The sequence below is a fragment of the Falco peregrinus genome, chromosome 4 (assembly GCF_023634155.1).
Source record: "Falco peregrinus isolate bFalPer1 chromosome 4, bFalPer1.pri, whole genome shotgun sequence".
Classification (NCBI taxonomy): Eukaryota; Metazoa; Chordata; class Aves; order Falconiformes; family Falconidae; genus Falco; species Falco peregrinus.
Window position 1 is genome coordinate 49,603,062 of NC_073724.1, and position 19,267 is coordinate 49,622,328.

General features: G+C 42.4%; 1 protein-coding gene across 2 annotated transcripts in view; it reads left to right on the forward strand.

The window, feature by feature from the left end:
* SLC9A7 (solute carrier family 9 member A7) overlaps window positions 1-10,557 on the forward strand; it is an 80,038-nt gene extending 69,481 nt beyond the window's left edge. For both annotated transcript variants that reach the window (XM_055802811.1, XM_055802812.1), the window contains one exon: window positions 1,927-10,557. In XM_055802811.1, the coding sequence (XP_055658786.1) occupies window positions 1,927-2,175 (249 nt within the window). In that variant the 3' untranslated portion in view covers window positions 2,176-10,557. The remainder of the gene's footprint in view (window positions 1-1,926) is intronic.
* Window positions 10,558-19,267: the final 8,710 nt, after the last annotated feature.

Consider the following 19,267-nt stretch of genomic DNA (forward strand, 5'->3'; position numbering starts at 1 on the left):
CAAACACCCTGAAAGGAACCTGTGCTAGCGCTTCTCAGCTTCTCTGACTTCTTAAAACATAACCAGTCAGCAGTCACAAACTGCCGCCTCCTTGCTAATTTTTCTGGTTTTCATCTTTATTCAGATGTCTCTTCTTCAAAACCAATATATAGAGATATCAGATTGTCTTAAGCATCCCATTATTTTGTGTACCTTTTCTAATCATCTTGGTCTTGTCCCTCAGACTTTTACTTTTTTTGCAATGGAAACCTTGTAAAGGCTGTTTCTGCCTACTATAGATGAACCCTTTAATCTCTGCCTTTTTTTCTAAGATGGTGACAGTACTTCAGTGTTTTCTCTGCAATCAAAGAAAGCAAGTGTCCTAAACGGTATTTGCTCTTTGAGAACAGTGCTCCTATCACAGTAACCCTGTCTCTAATAAGCAGTGCCAAATTTGGATGTCATGGAGGTTCTGAGATTAGCATTCATTCTAAGTAGGGCTTGTCTTGCACCCAACACTGAACTGCACCATTTCTTCCATTGGTTTTGGTAAACTCCTGACACCTTTTCCAGTCCTCGTTAGTTACATATTCTGTATCCTGTAGAGGCTTTTGCTGCTTTATTTTGGCCAGTTATCATTCTGAAATAATGACAGGAAGCTTTCCCAAGAAGTTTTATTTAGCCAGGCACTGCATTTTTCATCATGGACAGGTTAATTGGCATGTTCGATCTGAAGTGCCCTGAATTCCTGTTCTGCAACACAAGTAGGGCTTTCTAGTCGGGCTGGTCACAGGCATCCTCTCTCACATAGCCTGCACCCTCCTTCCTTTTGCTGAATTTTTTGAAAAAAAAATTGCTGAAGAAAATTATGTATTTTGAGAATGTAACCTGATTGGTGTCCAGCCTACTGCGGAGGACAGCAATACGCAAGCTTACATTTCAGCTCTTGCCGAGCAGGATGGAGCTATTTACATGGGGAGATAATTGCTTTCAGTTGCAAGAAATCAAGCTTGTAGTACTGATAGGATTTTCCTCAGATATGAGGAGGCCGCATTTTCTGACCAATTCAGCTGTTTTGTTTTTTACCAAGATCATGTTAAACAGGAATGAAACCTGGTACAGTTGCTTGCTGTTGTACTGTGCTGTTCGGGGAAATTGTTTTGTTACACTTCAGTAATTTCTAGTCTCTGACCATATATTTCATCCCATCTCTGCCAAAATAAATTCACAGGATTTCATAGGCCATTTTCTTAAAAGACTTTGAAAAGAAAACATACCAGAATTAGTTACAAAACTATGAAGCAAGTGCTTTCTTGTGTCAGTCTTTTGTACTTTTATGGCTCAGGAGTTTTCCGAAGAGTGAGGTCAAGTAATTCTCCATTTAATACCACGTAAGAGTAAGCAGATAGTTTAAAAAAATGTGATTAGTTTTTGATCTGTAACCAAAATTTGTTGAGAAAACCTTTATAAAGAACCTGGGCCTAGTGAGTTCTTACCAGTTTGCATGTCTTTTACTAATGAACTTGACTAATTAGTGACAGATGCAAGTCTGACTTTGTATCTGGAGTGACTTCACTGTGCTTGGTCTCCAGTCTCTTGCCAGTACTGCCTTCTAAATTGTTACATAAAAACCAGTGTATACTGCTCATCTCTCCTATATTTCTGGTAAACTTCCAGTGCTATTAAATCCCTAGTTACTGGTTTCATAATCTAGTTCTTGGATTCAGCTCCCCCTCATCTCTCCACAGTAGCAGTAGTTATACAGGGAGCGCTAAGCTGATTTGCAAACACCAGCTTCGAGGTTATTTTTAACATTCCTTAAGGTGGAATTCTACCGCTTACTGCTGCTGTATTGACATCTAGGTAAACTCTTCTGTTCGGTTACCTTCTTGGCAAAGACCAGATGTTGTGCACTGTACAAAGATTTTTATTCTTTTTTCTTTCCAGAATCAAGAACAGCTTAGAGAAGAGGATTCTGATTTTATTCTGAATGATGGTGACCTTACTGTGACATACGGTGATACAACAATAACTGCAAATGGTTCTTCTGGCCCCCATACAGCTACCACTAGCCTTGATGGCAGGAGAACAAAAAGTAATTCAGAGGAAGCACTGGAACGTGATTTGGGAGCAGCAGATCATGAAGTTACAAGCAGGGGTACCCGGCTAGTATTTCCTCTGGAAGACAACGCGTGATTACTGACTCAGTAAAAATAACTCTTCCTCTGTGGATGGATCAAGGAAGACTGCAGGCCACTGTGTCGCTTGAGGTGGGGATGTTTATTTAAACAAGTTAACATGCGTAAGTGGTTTACTAGGGTCTGAAGATGTCACCTGTTTTTCTTACTCAAGATGCTGACGGTGGGGTTTTCTAAATGTCTGAAAGCAGACAAATGAGAAAACTGGTCGTTCTCCTCTTCTCAACCGCATATTGAATCCAAGTATAACTAGCACGCTGCAATTGTCTTGTTCAGCTGCAGCAGCTCTCTCTGAAGAGAGGTACATGAAAACATTGTCCATAGAACTGAGCTTGTCTTGGCTTAGCTTGGGAATGCGGAAGAAGAAATATAAACGTGATTAATAATTATGAGATAAAAAAGGATGCGTGTGTATCTGAATGTGGAGAGATCCATTGTTAACTTCTCTCTGAGGCTGAGAAACTAAAGTAAAACGGGACAGTATACATTAGGACTACAGATTCATGAATGCAAGACTATGGGGAATCTGTTACTGCAAGCTGTACTTAATGTATTTCAGGGGGAAAGGGAAGAGATTTCTTCGCTGGCCTTGTGTTTAAATAGGAAGGCAATGAGAGCTACTTGTCCCTTTAGCTTTGGGCAACTTGACTATTACTTTTAGCCTAACTTCTGGTGCCTCAAAAGGAAAACATCCAGCTTCCTGTGGTCTAAGGTGTACCTGACCCAACACAAGTCTGGAGCCAGGCTCCCTTGGGTAGAAATCACGAGGTAAATCTTTCTGGCCCTTAAGGTTCTTGAAATTGGATGAAGATAGTTGGAAACTTACCTTGGGCTGGGGAAAACAGCAGACAGGAGTGGTGGGGGCAGAGAGAGAGACAGTATTGAACTTGCGTGGAACCATGAGGTTTCATATTGCTCAGAAGAATCCATGGACTCTGCTTACAGTTCTTGTGTGTGATAAACAGCAAACATCTAATTAAACAGACAAACGAATACTACTGGCTTTACCATTTGTGACTATCCTAAAAGAAAAGTGTCCACTCTTGTTCTCTTTCACAGAGTAGATATGAAACTTCAGTGGGGCATTGCACAACAACATATAAGCTACAGAAATGATGAACTGTAGTATTATCTTAAATGTGAAGAGGGAAAAATCTTTGCCTAGTATTTAGCCCACTTAACGTAGGCTAGCTTTAACTTATTGCTAAATGCTTTTTAATTTCCAAATGAGGAGATAATCAGTGTCTTTGCCAATAGCTGAAAAACTATGCTTTGAAGAGCACTTCAGCTATTTAAAGCATGCTAAAATGTGACTTCATTCTCATGTCTCAAAAAGTTTATTTTTTTAAAGAGTTCTGTGGCCCACTAATGTGATGTAATATCAGTTTGTCTAAAAAGTGTGGTTTTCTTGCTGCCATTTCAGTTGTTCCTCTCATAAAATTGTGCGTGAGTAAATACCCACTTTGTTTTTCCTTGATATTAAATTCACCAGGCTAACTTTGGTATAAGAAGTCACTGCTGCAGAGAAACATTGCAGTCATGTTGTCGAGTGTGTTTTCTTTCAAATGTGTTTTTTCATGAGTTATCTACCTCCTTGTCTGGCCCTCCAAGGTAAATTTGTAAAGGGCGTTGATCTGTAATGAGTGTCTGCCGTTATTAAGAAAAGAGACACGAGGAAACCAGAAGCCTTTTTGTGGAAAAACTGGAAGACCAATACAGTCTGAGCTCTGTTGTTAAATGGTGAAGAGTAACAAACCCTGATGAAGATACTTGAGCAGAACTCCTTTTCAGTTCTCTTCTGCTTTCAAGGAAGACCAAGCAGGATAGCAGTGATTCATGCTATATTTTTTTAGATGCTCTGGCAGTAGAAGAAGTAGTTTCCTCCTAAATTACCAAAACAATTGCATTCATTTTGGAGAAGTCTTTGGGACCTATACTGTCAATGCTGAGCGAGACTTGAGACTTCTACAACGCTTAGAGTTATTATCTCAGTCATATGAACCAAATTTGGGCTTGAGCCAGTGAAATGTACCCCAAATAAATGGGCTTAATACAGTGAGGCAAGTCTCTACAGGCAGCTTGAAGCTGAAGCTTACCAAATAGCTTTGGCTGAAAAAGAGAGCCTGATGCAGGGAGAGATTTGTTGGAAGAAAGATCAGGTACAGATTCTGGAAGTGGAAATTCTGTTTAATTAGCTTCCTCAGGAAGACTGAAGTTCTTGAAAGCATCAATAAACCGTCCCAGTGCGCGTGCTTCTCTGTCTGTGTTTTTAATTCCCATGGCAAAAATATACAATTGAATAAAGTTCACCAGTAAGCCTAAAATGTGATTCTGAAAGAGCAGCCAAAATAGGCGGATCATTGGTGCAAGGTGAGGAATATAATAGCCTAACTTCACATTCAAAAATTACTTAAAATGCTTATCCAATATGGTGAGGATAAGCCCATATACACAAGCTTATTTTTTATCCATGTATTACAACAACAAATCTTATTCCATGATTTTTATCCATTTTCCATTTTAAGTCCCCTTCCAAAATTGGACTTCACTGCCAACAAAAGGTAAGCTAAAACATCTAGAAAACTGGCATTTTTGTGCTTTGCTTGCTAGTTAATTCAGTGTATGTGAGAAATGGTCATATTTTGAGTCACCTGTACAACACTGCACATTTTGTGCGAAAGAACAAATTCTGTTAACTTGCATAGGACTACAGGCACTTTATCAGTTAAAGATGAGTACCTATGAGTAGAACCTGCGACTAAGAGCAGTACCATAGCAGCCTCACTACAAACACAGGCATAACACCAGATTTTTCAGGATGCTTTTTGTGAGAGGTATTCAAAGTGCTGCTTACACTGACCTCAGCAATAGCTCTGATACTCTGATCTCAAGTGATCAGAAAGGTGGAATGCTATGACAAGTGTTTATGCTGTACGTTACATGTCTGCTATGCAGAGGAAGGGTACAGTGTTAAGCTACTTTTTCTGATAAAGACTGAACAAGGGTAAAGTCAAGGATGCAAGGTTTTGGCGCCTTTTTTTTTTTTTTTTAATTACACTGAAGGATGAAGGAATTGCCTTTGGAAGGGACTGCAGAAATTTTAACGGGGGGTGGGGTGGGGAATCTATACTTTTTTTGGCTGAACTTCCAAAGAACCTGATCTAAATCAAGTGCATAGCAAAGGTTAAAATAATGTCTACTACTAAATGATAGCTATTATGCTTTACTCCTGGGGGAAGGAAAGACCTCGTAGTAAGAAGTCTAGCAGCCTAGCAACCTTAATAACATGAGGAGCTTACAATAACTAGGAGGCCAGGTCTTGTGATTTTAATCTTTATAATCAGACAATTTGTAGATTCGTATGGAAAGCATGGTCCTTCTTGTATAATTTCGGTTTAACTTGAATCGCAGTCTCTCTTCAGAGAGCATTGGTCAGAGGAGCTGCTTTGAGTCCATTTCTGAGCAGTAAACCCCTAGAAACTAATACACTTCACATGCCTTTCAAAGAAAGGTTCAGTGTTTCTTTTAACTCTGTTTGAAGTAGCTCACAGGAATAACATGCTTGACCTCAGCCTTGGCAGACATGGTCTCTGCTTCTGCACGAGTGTGGGAATGGAATTTGAGTACTCGGAAGCCTCAGCTTCATGTGCTTTTCTTTAAGATGCAGGGGGAGGACCTTTTTTCGGGGAGAAACCAGAGAACTTACAGATGTATCAGCAGGGAGTATTCCCCTCCAAAATACTGAACTCACAACCTGCTGAAACTTAGAGGCAAGGGGAGATAAACTGCGACCGGGAGGCACAGAGCATCCAGCAGGAAAGCAGGCGGGAAATACCCCAGACTGGCCACGTATCATCTCAGTCGTAATCAGAGCCACAGAAAGTAGGACAGGGCTGCTGAGTAGCTTGAACACATTTCTAAGAGAAAAAACAAGTAGAATAACAATTTCTAATGTCCCTATATTGAAAAAAGCTCTTCGTAAGAAGCCGCTCATGCAAATGTTATTTGCAGTGCAGGAGGAGGGCCTCGCTTCCCAAGTTTGGGGAGGAGAGTAATACTGCCCAGTGAGAAACCACAGATACTTCTTGGACTGGGATTTTTGGGAGTGCCCTTATGAAAAATAAATTCCAGTAGAAATAAGCGTGCAAAGTGAAAGAGAAGGAAAGTGTGGAGGAAATAGTGAATTACAAAGCCAGGAAATGGCTTAAACAGGCAGCTTCACTGTGGGAACAGCGTTGTAAACAATTGCTACCCCCTTAATCTTGCAGTCTTAAATGCTGAGAAGTTTTGTAGGCATCTGCATATCTGAACCTAAAATAAGGGCAATGGGATAATGCAAAAGTAAGTAAACTACCCCATCCTAAGTCATCACAAAATCAAAGGCTTTCACAGGGAAGCACTGACTTACTTCTACTCCAGGGCAAGGAAAGTAACTTTGAAGGCTTTTTAAAAGTTACCTTGTATCACTACTATGTTTTCTTGAACCTAAAAAGCCTTTAGTAATTTTGAAAGCAGTTCTAGGGTAACATTAGTCTGATAAATGTGGAGGTGCCTTACAATGTGTGCACACGTACAAACGTGTAATGTGTAATTACGGGGTGTAAATGCTTGGCCAGGCATATTTGAATCTGTGTTGCAGACTCAAATGAAATTTCATATTTTCATTTGATACTTGCAATGTATACAAGATCTTGCAATAGAAATCAAATAGTTCTCACAAAGCCATTAAATACTCAAATCAGGCAATAAAATAATCTGTCTGGTTTGGATGGTTTGTCCTCTATACCTTTATCCTATGCTACTTTCTTGATCATAATCGATTTTGCACCACCCTGCATGAACTTGCAGACCTCCAAAATGCCGTTGGGTTTGAAGCTGCATCTAGGGACTTGAAACCACTGGGAGAGACAGCTCGTAATAATTTATGCTGGAGTGAAGGGCTTCATTGGTTGCCTGCACTGTCTACATCAGGGAACTTGGTGTAGAAAGGTGCAGGGAGGGAGAGAAGCCCTGGCTTTTTGAATACCTGGTTGTGCCGGTGTGGATAAAGCCAGTGCCCCTCCCAGGTTCACGTACAGTAGTACAGAGCAAGAAAGGATTTATACTGGTGCATGCAAAGGAGCAGCAGCAATCTTTTTCCAAGGGAAATTAAAGACGTATGGCTAGGTCTAACTTTTGGTAACATAATGCTTTTTCACTTAGTTTTCTGATGCTCCTAATTTCCTGCATTTTTTTAATCTTTTGGAGCCTTAAAGCATCACATACAAACACATTGGTTACACATTTAAAAAAAAGGGGGGAAGGAACAGTCAGACTTCACTTTTGTGCCTGAGCACAACGTCAAAGCTATGCTAAATTGCTAGCTTATACAAATTCGGTTAATTAGATGGCAATAATTTGAAATACTGCAATTAAAAGTAACTTTCCCACTTTCATTCGGAAAAACACCAGATTTGCATTCCCTCAGAGAAAGTGAATGCTCAACTTAAAAGGGTTTTGCTACAATGTTAAAATACTTAACTTCGGGCTATGAGAAATAGATTGCATTTATTTCTTTAACTAGTAAAGTCTCTGGAGTTGTTATTACAGAGGCAGAGAGAAGTAGGTCATGCAGTTCCATATTATAACATATTTATGGATTTTGTTTCCAGATTTTTGTTTAATCAAGGAGGTTATCATCCACTGTCTGATTCTGAATTTCACTTCTAAATTGCCTGGCAGAATGTCTTGATGCTGACACAGATTAATACCAGAAAGCAGAATACCAGAAGATATTCTTCTGGATCATATCAGCTGGTTAGTAATAGTCATTGTGAAATAACAGCTTCCAGCCCGTGGGGTCACTTGAGGTAAGTTTGTCTGATTTTTAGTTTGGGATGGTTTCGTTGGTGCAGGGAAATCATAAGCCAGGATGTCCCAGATTTGTTCCCTTCCTTTAAGGGGACAGGCTGCCGTGCTTTTCCTGTGCAGTTAAAGGATGCGTGCTACAGGTTTTCTGTTTGTTTTTCCGATCTGTTCACAAAGCACAAACAAAGCATAAACAAAGCAGTGTTTAAACTGACTTCCATCAGTCTACCACTCTCATAACTCTTACCCTCTGGTCACTTAAGATACTTAAGATATGAGCACATCAATAATGTTGCAGGAGGTGTCTTAAGGTTGCTTCAAAAATAAAAACGCACCAGGTATCCAAAGCGTATCATGCTGTCTGGCTTAAGACTGCTATGGTAGATGGTCTTTTTGAAATTCTGGTAATTTCTGTTTGTCTGTTACTGAAGCACCTAAAACCTGCGTGGTATGATAGGTTTGAGCTGGGGGTGGGCCAAGCACTGTGTTGGGGCAGGCCATAAGGTCTATTGAATCCTGTCCCTCCTAGGGACGGTTTTTGTCTCTTGTCTGCAAGAAATTGGGTGCTACTGCACCAAATGTCTTTCACAATGCTGAAGTAATTACTGTAAGCAGAGGTTTGTAGAACTGGAGGAATATTATCCCGTATCCCCTGATACATCCTCTTCATAGTGTTAGCTGCAGCAGCAGCTGTCTTTCCAATATTTGCAGTTTAAGCTGTGATGAGGATTTAAGGAGGACAGCAGCTCGTTGTGGTGTCGGGATTTGGCTTTTTTGGTCTTCAGCACTGTGGGCAACAATGGTGTGCAGGTGCTGTGAGCCCTCCCTTGGGAGCTCAGTACCCTAATGAGGTTAAATGGCAAGAGATGATTGTTTAACTGCAACAGTGGGTGGGGAAGAGAGAAAAGGCAAAATATTTTGTGAGCTGTCCGTGTTGTGGGGATGGTAGTAGCGGAGGAGGGGGAATAAACACCTGCTGGGCTTTCTGCCACTGGCTGGCTTGTGTACATACTTAACTAAGCACTAAATCATGTGGACAAGATACTGCAGTAATTTTATCTTTGAGCGTGCTGATTTAAGGCTTCATCCATCCATACCCTTCTCAAGAGAAGAAATGCTAGTGCTGCTTGGAGCTCCTGCTCTGTCAACGAGTTTCAGGTTAGGTATGAAGATGGTGTTACCATTCTAGGTCAGCAAAGTACTTTGTCTTTCCATTTCTTCTTGGTATTCCCTTACTTCACATAGACATTGGAGTCACGGGGAAGTAGCAGGTGCAAGGTATTGTTAGCTTTTGTGGAGTTGGTTGCTTTACATTGACTTATATAGTTAACTGCACTAGAACAAATAATCATATTTGTCATCTGTGGTCGTCAGAAATGTCTCATCTCTTCTTATTTGATAATTAGTCGTGCAATATTTGCTGTGGCTTGATATACATATAAACTCTGTAATTCAGCTCAGAAGTGAAAAGGGCTGATACTGGCAGGTCTTCCCTCAAGGCAAAACTAGGAACTCAGCAGCCGCCTTCTTACAGTACAGAACTGATCTGGAGTTCCCTTCCTTAAAATGTAATTAATGATTCCCACCTGGGAGCATCCAACAGTTGCTGTGATATACTTTTATTTTAGGAAGGGCTGCGAGCAGCAACTAAAAGTATACATTATTACATAGAGAAATAAAATACAGATTTACATCAATATGGCTGTGATTAGAGAGGAGTTACAACTTCTAAATCTGTTCTTAGAGTGATTTTAGAATGATCACGCAGACAAAGGAGGTCTGGGTGATATACTTAATTTTACAAGATGATATGTGGAAAGTCCTTTTGCAAGAGGTCTTAGCTAATGCTGTCTTAGTCACTGTAGGAAGAGGAATGTATTAGGATTAATAACTGACCATTGATTCTTAGTTCTGTTTCTTATCTTTTCACCAGTTCTCATCATGGAGAGAAGTTGCTAGCAGTGTCATGCAGAGGTTTGTGCTGCTGGATTTAGAGGAGGGAGTGAGTAGGAAAGTGAAAAATATGTGGAATATTCAGTTACTCAGGATTATGGAACTCAAGGTTGACTGTAGAATGTGAGGTAGTGTTTAGTGAGAAGCACCTCCAGCTGTGCAAGTGCAACAGCCCATAAAATAGCTGTTTTCTTGTAAGAAAGTGCTTGGAATCATTCTCATTAGTGTTCACAAGATGGCAGGAATGATTAAAAAGATTGTGTTGGGAACTGAGGAACTGAAGTCAAAATCACAAAGCTTCTGTTGCTGTAGACACCCCTGTGTCCCTGCCATCAGCATCCCATGTGGCTTTGGTCATCTTTGAAAGGACATAAAAAACCTGAAAAGGCACAGAGCAGGGCAAAAAGGTAACCAGAATTATGGTACAATTTTCATGTGATGAGTAAACACCTGGGTTGTTTCAGTTGGGTAAAAGAGACGACAAAAGAAGATCTGATAGTTCTGTAAAATTAAAAATGGTATGGCAAAGGAGAACAGGGAATGGTGATTCACTCATTACTAAAAAAAAAAAAAAAAAAGAGGGTACCAGCTGATGTGAAGCAGCAAAACAAAACCAAAGGCAACGTTGTTACTCTAAACAAATAGTGAAACTTGCTGTTCAAAAGTGTATCAACAGGTTCAAAAGTCAGCGTTTCTGACGAGACCAGTTGCACCGACAGCTGTTCAACACAGTCCGAACCTGGCCTCTGCCTTAGGCACTCCCTGAAACAGCTGAGGATTTGGGGGAGGACCAAGGACTTTTTCTGTTGCATGGCTTCCCCTCAGCGTGCCCTGCTAGCCTGTGTCAGGTGCCATTGCTGTGAGGCTTTTCCCCTCGTACACACACAGCGAGCTAGTCTGGGTTTTGCAATAAAGGAGATGAATGCTGGAAGGAGGTGCCTTGTGTTAACCCTCTGCCATACCTGCACAGAGCCCAGGCTGAGGAGCTGGGGGTCTGGTCCAGAAGCTGCTCACTAGTACTGGCCAAAGCAGCAGCGTGCGGGTGGCTTTGCCTGTCCTCTGAGGGGGCGTGAGGCGGAGCTTGGGCAGAATGCTAATGCCAGGGTGAGATACCAGTGGGCAGTCTTATTTATCTTATATTATCTTATCATGCGTTTTACACCAAAACCACACTAGCTGCATACAGATTGAGAAATCTATTACTGTAGTGACCAGTTAGCACTGGGATTATTTTTCAGTTTAATGAAAACAGGAATTTACACCTCAGGATAAATATTTCCCTCACACCTTGTACTTCTTCCATAAGAACACTGAAGAAATGGGCACTTTTTGGTGGCTTATGAAATGGCTGGCAAGGCTTCCGCTCACAGCGTGACCATCTCTGAGCAGGGACAGTCTTTCTCTTCCCAGTGATGCAATCTGAGGGCTTTGCTGGGCTTTGCATGCGGTGAGTCACTTCTTTATTTTCTGATGGCAGTATGATCCAGAGAATCAGCAAATCTCAGCACAAAATATTAAGGTTCCGGTCAAAGGAGGTGAAACCCATCTTACACTATTTTTGTTGTTTCATTTCCTTACTAATAGCTGGAAGCAGAGCCTCTGGTTAAGAGTTGCTGCATTTTGACTGTACTTTTCCATTCTGGTCAATGATGAGGTTTTTAAAGAGATTGGAACTTGTTTTAGGAAGAAGTTCTTGATCCCTTCCAGATGGAAAATTTGAAGTGCACAGGTGCTCCCCATTTGGGAGTGTGACTTTACCAGTTCACTATCAGACCATGTATGCAAAGTGTGTGCTTGCTGACAAGGCAGTGCAAGTACTCAGCTGGCACTCAGCAAGAGCAGCCTGCCCCTGCACCGGTTTGTCCTGCAGTCAGGAAGGGAAGCTCTGCAGTGAGCCTGCAAGTGTTGGGTTTTACGGTCATAAGTAGGTTATAGCATCTGTGGGAGGACATGAAAGCTTGTAATCAGGTAAGTTATGAAGGTCACAATTGTTATTTAATGAGAAAGGGACTCTTCTTCAACATTACCAGCTGTTATCGTGGAGAACTGAGATCTAAGAAAATTACAGTTATTTCCTGCCTACAATGACAGAGCCCCTTTGTTTGGGAGGCCCAAGAATCGGTGCTTTTAATGGTCCTTGTTTTCCACTTTTTTTGTTTGTTTTTGTTCAGTCCAAATAAACCATTCTTCTTTTGCTTTTGTAGTCTGTTTTCCTCAAATAGGTGGGAGCTTCCTTCTGAAAATAAGCTTTTTAAGGGTATTCGGTAAACCATCAGTACGCTAACTGCTGAATATTTGAACTGTGTCAAACAAGGGAGGAGTCAAAATACAGATAGGAGATGGTGATCAGAATTAAACTGTGCTTGAAGAGCTACAGACACTCTGCATATTTTCTTTCCCCCAGCCATTCTATGTATTCTTAAACACCTCAATATCCTTTATTGGTTATATTTATCAATCTGACATAGCTTCTCTTCTAGCGTTAACACAGCAATGATAGGACCGAGCTCAATATTCTCAAAGCAACTGAACTTTGTTAATCCATTTACCTTCTGTTTTCCCTAACCAAGAATGGGTTCACGAAGTAAAAGCTATTCCTGCTAAACTAATCCATGCTCCAAGACAAAGTGGTTTCTGTAAGCACTTAAGCAACATAAGTCATGTATGGTTTTGAAGTTAGGACCCATTTTCTATTTCCTTTTTTTTTTTTTTTTAAGAAAAAAAAAGTGACAGCTTACATTCAGTGTTGTGTAGCATAATGCTTAAAGAATGTGACTTTTTCTAAATATACTGTGTGTTCTGAGCCATCTGATTAATGAAATAAAACTATCAAATCCATCTCTATTAAAAATCTTAAACAAAACCAAGTCTGTTCTCTTGTTATAGGACAAGAAATAGTATTTAAATATTAAATAATTACATACATTCTGAAACAAGTAATCATAACCTAAGGTAAGACTACAGCTATCTTGAAAACAGGCTTTATTCTAGAAATTATGAGTAATTAAACACATGCCCCACCTACAGCCAGAAACTTGGTTTATGGTGTGAAATTTCAGTACCAACCCCAGTACTGAAATGTACTTGTCTTTCTCTAGAAACTCCAACCTCATTTTTCCAGCAGTGCTTTCAGTTGTTTTGTTACAATGAGGAGAGAGCTCTTCTCCATGCTTAACCATGCCCCACCCCTCACTGTCTGCTAGCCATCCTGTACAGGAAATTGTTTCTGTCCTATTATACTGATTATACTGGCGTGTTTGTCTTGTGTGGCGAGTGGGTTTTAAAAGAGCAAACGAGTTGTGCTTGGCAGGAGGCTGAGCTTGCCTGGTGTGCTCTGCTGTGCCAGAGGCAGCCTCCTCCTGGAGGCTCCACAGCCACCGCGGGGCTGGATGTGGCTGTGGAGCTCCAGCTGCCTGCTCCCACCCGTGTCCTCATTTACCTTGACCGTCAGAAACCAAGTGCTGGCTGGGTTATCCAAAGAGTGGGATTTCAACTGTATGGACCTGTGGGGCGGTGTTGTGGTTTAACCCCAGCCGGCAACTAAGCACCACCCAGCCACTCACTCGCTTCCCCCCACAGTGGCACTGGGAAGAGAATCAGAAGGGGAAAAGTGAGAAAACTCACTTTTGGGTTGAAACAAAGTTTAATAGATAAAGCAAAAGCTGCGCGCACAAGCCAAGCAAACCACGGAATTCATTCACCACCTCCCATCGGCAGGCTGGTGTTCAGCCATCCCCAGGAAGGCTGAGCTCCATCACACGTAACAGTGACTTGGGAAGACAAACGCCATTGCTCTGAGCGTTCCCCCTTGTTCTTTTTCTTCCCCCAGCTTCATATGCTGAGCGGGATGTCTTAAGGTATGGGATATCCCTTGGTTCAGCTGGGGTCACCTGTCCCAGCTGTGCCCCCTCCCACCTCCTTGTGCACCCCCAGCCTCCTCGCTGGTGTGGCGAGGAGCAGAAAAGGCACTGACCCTGTGTGAGCACTGCTTGGCCATAGCTGAAACATCCCTGTGTTATCAACAGTGTTTCTGGCACAGATCCAAAACGTAGCCCCATACCAGCTACTATGAACAAAATGAAGCAGCCAAACCCAGCACAGCTGGGCTTTTCAGGCAGCAGCAGGAGTTTGGGGTTAGACCCCAGAGAAGCAGCAGTGCTGAGCAGTTTAAGGCAGCAAAAGGGAGGGGAGCCAGGGGTGCGTAAGTGCAGTTTAGTCTAATGAACCATGGAAGGAAGTCTCCTCAGGTGCAAGACGTGTTGGTAAAACCCCACTGGAAAAATAAACAGGACAAGACATGATTTACCCTGGTTATTGGTATTTAGAAAGGGAGGAGAAGGGAATACCATCAAACTTCTGTAGTTCTCTCCTCACTGGGAAGGAATTAACTGTTGCAATGTTATGGGCAAATGTAAAGAAAACTACCCTCAGGTTACTAAAAGCTATCAATAGTTGCATACTTCAATAAAGATGGTATATCTGCATGGGGCAGAAGCAGCAATAAGGAAAAAAAAAAAAGCTGAAAGACCACCAGGAAGGTGGTCTGTCCTGGGCCTTTATCCAAGAAAATTCACAAAGGTGGATGTGCATTCTTTTCTTGTAGAAGTTCACACTTTATTTGGAGAACAATACTGTGCACATATAAAAACACTTGATCACAATGATCAGCCTTATTTTATGTTTTGGCAGTTATTCCAAAACCTGACTGTCCAAAGGATGTAAACTTTGCTCTGTATTAGTTGCACTTAGGGTATTACAGGTATTCAGATTACTGCTCACAGTTAGATGCTTCTAGTACTACAGCTGGTTTAGTTTACGGAGTAACCACCACCTTCTCTAGATAGTTCTTACCTTTACTGGTTTAAAACCACTCAATATTGAAATAAATGTTTCATGAGTAGAGCAGTGATGAAACCCTGCAGACATTCAGAAATAAGTCTCAGGAATTATTTTGTAGGGTCCTATACTGCTTCTGCATTCTTCAGATCAAAGCATCGTTAGAAGATGAAGAAGTTTTATTAATTAAACATCTAGCTCAAAATTATTCCAGCTGTTCTGTAACAGATCACGAGAGACTTCTCTCCCACTTATCCCTGGACCTTTTTCTCCCTTGCAACAGTAAAGATTTTTGAAATAGACTTCATTGAAGGCACAGCCTAACTCTTCAGAACGGTGGGATCTGCGCCATGAGGCATGGGGCATCACCCACCTGCTCTGCAGCCAGTAAAGGGGTTTCACTCTGCTTCCACCCACTGAGGGGTGCTCCAGGGGCAGCCCTGGGGACCTCAGTGTCTCAGAACTGGAATTAGTCCTGGAAGAATCTGTGGAGCTGTAGGTACAGGCATGACCGGACATGCTTCGACAGCTCCAAGCAACTTGAAACTCAGTTTAGAAATAAGCCAAGTTTATTCAGCCTTAAAACTGCTGACTAGCTGTTTCCTTCAAGGTTAGCGTTACCAGTTCACAAGCAACACACTAACCTACAGCAGAGAGCTAAAAGCAGCAGGATGGCCACTTCCCAGTGCAGAAGTATCAAGGCAGCTACATATAACCTGTATTGCTCCTTTCCCATTTCTAAGAAATATCGGCTAGTTACCTCCAGTCTGAATGTAGCTGCTTTAATTGGAAGTTCTTAGAAGAGCCAACTAACAGAACTATTTTACTAAGAATTTATGGAGAATCAATAGGAAGATATGGTTTCCAATTTACAGTTTAAGATGCAAGATGAAATTTATGCTAAAGTGACTCCTCATTTGCTGCAGAGTATAACCAGCTGTCACTCACTTGATCAGAAAGAAGCAACTTGAGGCTGGGTCCTGCTGTCTATTGGTTTCCACATCTTAGACATAAACCCCTTTGTGAACTGCCAAGACCAATTTTCAGGTAAGCAAAATCACCTCTTTTCATGCAAGAAACTGAGGTTATATAAATGACTTACGACTAAATGGTTATCTGCTCTAGTGGCGTTAAGGCAGAACTGGGGCTTGAGTCAGGTGGAGTATGAAAGGATGAACGAACCAAAGCACTTTATCAAAACAAGAATTGTAAAACCAAGACCTGAATTAGAAACTAACAGGCTTGAAAGCTGAGTAGTTGGGGTTTGTTGTTGTTGTTACGTAAAAAAGAATCCTATAGTCACACGCTTGTGATAAGGCCGAGGTAGCACAGAGAAATGGTAGCAGGCTGTTTGCTGCATCAAGCAAGAGAAGCAACAGGCTTAAACTGGATCAAGAATGATTCAACTGGATGATTGAGAGCACTTTTTAACAGTGAATGTATTGACTTAATGGAGTAAATGACCACTGGAGGATATAAAGTCTCCGTCCTTAATGATCTTAAGAACAGCTTGGGACAGGGGACCAATGTCCCATCCTCTCATCTTTAACTCCATTTGAGATAAAGCTAAGTATCACTAACTGTACTTAAACTGGTTTTAAGGGGAAAAAAAGAGAAAAAAAGAAGGGGATGGGGATGGGGAACACAATTCACCCAAGTGATCCCTGCTCAAGCAACAGCTGAAATGATCGTGAAAAGCCAAGGAAAGATTTCCACAACTTCCATCAGAAAGGCTTTTGCTGTACTTAGGCTGGTCTCCTACAGCCCTTTCCTATTATTTTAACAAGTGCACTTGCATCTTCGCTGCACTTTAAATGCTATCCAGGGCACACCTGAAACTAGTACTCTTTAGTGTATGTGCATAAATAAACAAGAAGTTAGTAATTTCACAGATCTATGGCAATACATTAAAGACTGCTTTACCGCAGCTAGGGTAGTGCTAGGGCTGTGTGGCCCCACGCCCTACACTTGCTTACACAGCCGGGATTTCTATCCATCGCAAGTGAACAACCACACAGCTTCTGCTTACACAAACACACACCGCCTTGCCTTTCCCCTCAGCTCCCGTCTTCTCAAACAAACACGGGGCAGAAATTACAGAATTAATGGTGTGGGGGTTGTTTTCCTCTTGATTTATTGTACAGCTCTAATACATTTTATTCAAATACTGGCAAAGACAAAATTACCAGATTTCCCCCTAGGAAAGAGTACTCCATAACAAACTATTTTACAACATTTCCGTGAAGGTCAGCATTGCCTCCTTTTCACAGAGCAGAACCAAAATGTACAAAGCATCTTTAAACTGGAGCTCCGGTCTTTTTGTACATCAAAGCTGATTTTTCAGGAGACTTCAGCACTCTGTACAGAACTTTCCATGGATCACGGGGCTCCTGGACTACATAGCTTTGTACCGTGCTGTAACAGGGTTGTCTACCCTATCAGTTCCTTTCTATTTCTGAATTAGTGGAGTCGTCTTTTAAAATGAGTGTCTTTTTTCCCTCCCTTCCTGCCATGCTGTTCTCATGGTTAAAAAAAACACCGCCACCTTCCAGGCTGAAGTGATTCATTGCTCATATACAAAAATCTGTTCTTATGCCAGTATTGTTCGTAGCTTGATTACCTCTCTCCCACAGTGCTGCTCACGCCACCGTGCACCGCTGTCCTCTTTCAGCCTTGACTTTGAGGCTAAATAAGCCACACGGCTTGCTCTTCTCCAAGACAGAGGGCTGTTGCTTCACTCGACATTTCTCTTTATCTGTTAAAAATCTGAATTCATCCTCGTGGGACTTGGGTGGCTAGGACAGAGAACATGTCATTTTCCCAGAGAACTGTACATTTGCCCTTTTCACAACTAGCTCGCTCAAGGGTTCGGTCACCCCCTGAGCCACCGGTGCTTCCTGACCAGGCACACCTGCTCGCTGCCTGCTGCTCTACGGCGGTCCTGCAAAGCCAGCTCCGGCAGACCAAATGCATCACTCAGCTCCAGTGAGCCTGATACGGCCTTGGCCTGTTCAGAAAAGCTAGCTTATTTGCCTAACATCTCACAGATAGTCTGGCGCCAGGGGCTGAGTCCAGTTCCTCTGAGAGCTTTTGAATACCTCAGCCATGAGACGCTGCCCCCATACTTTCTCCTCCTTCAGTCTCCTACTGGATTGCTATGTTTTCCAACTCCTGACACAGACCAGGCAATGCTCCTGGTGCCAGACACGTTGCGCAACCCATTCCTGCCCCAGCTGGGTCTAACCTTGTGTGCTGACCAAGTGCTGCAGAGGAGAAAAACTAACCACCTGGGAGATGAGATATATATATATATATATATATATATATATATATATATGACTGTCAAGGAGCATGGAAGGGGAAGCAGCAGATTTCCTTCAGTGCTTGACTTTGCAGCACACACATTGAATGTCTCTGTAACAGTGTGCACATACAAGAGGTTTCCCGGAATTTTTAATAACGCTCATACTGAAAACAATAGATGTCAGTGATACACACAAGTCACTGCTAGAACCAGGACTTTTAAACCCAATGTGCAAACATCTGTCACTTGAACCAAGGACATGGACAAAGGCCTCCTCCAGACCCCTTTTTCTGGCAGCTGGTGGCAATGCCCACTGCAGAAGGGACCACAAAGGCACCTCAGGCAAAGGCAGCTGGATGAGACAGCTCTCACACCATCTTTTGTACTCACAAGCTGGGCCTGACAGTATTGGGAGGCAGGGGATGACCATTTTTACAAGCTTAAGCTTTACGAGCACTTCCTCCCACGCCTCCCACCTCGATGCTGCTAGGAGAGCTGTGGGGCCGTTAATAAAGTCCTTATGCAGAGGGAAGGGAGGAGCCTGGTTAGCAGAAGTGTGTTTGTACGGGCTGGGAAAGGGACAGCAGAAGGCAAGTCACTGTTGCCCCGTGGACCAGCACAGTGGTCTGCACAGCCACTGGAGCAGGGAAGAAGCAAGACCTGACTTGGAGAGCTACCAGTTTTTCCACTACAATTCAGATTCGGCCTCACCCTGCTCTCCATTCCCCTGAACTCTCCTCCGCTATCTCCTGGGAACGACGCTCTTGGGGCAATTCCCAGTGCCCCACTGCAGCCCCGCTCTTAGTCCCTACATCTCCCAGCTTGCTCTTCCAATGTCCCTTCCTTCCCTCCCACGTGCTCCTGGATGCCTTTTCCAATTAAAGCAGTTAAAGCTTCCAGCTGCCCTCCTCATGAAAGCCCAGTCCCTCAGCCTTCTCACACTCAAGCCCTTTGCCCATCTACTTCTCATGACTCAAAGGCATTCCTTTCTCCTGTCCCCTCGTGTTTACCTCATCCATCATCAGTGTCCTCTCCCTCTCACCTACAGTCCTTTCCATTATTAAGCACTGGAAAGCTGAACACTGGATTCAGGAGTCTTCCTTAGGCCTAGCAGCAAAGGGCAAGAGGGACTAGAGAAGGCATTGGTGGG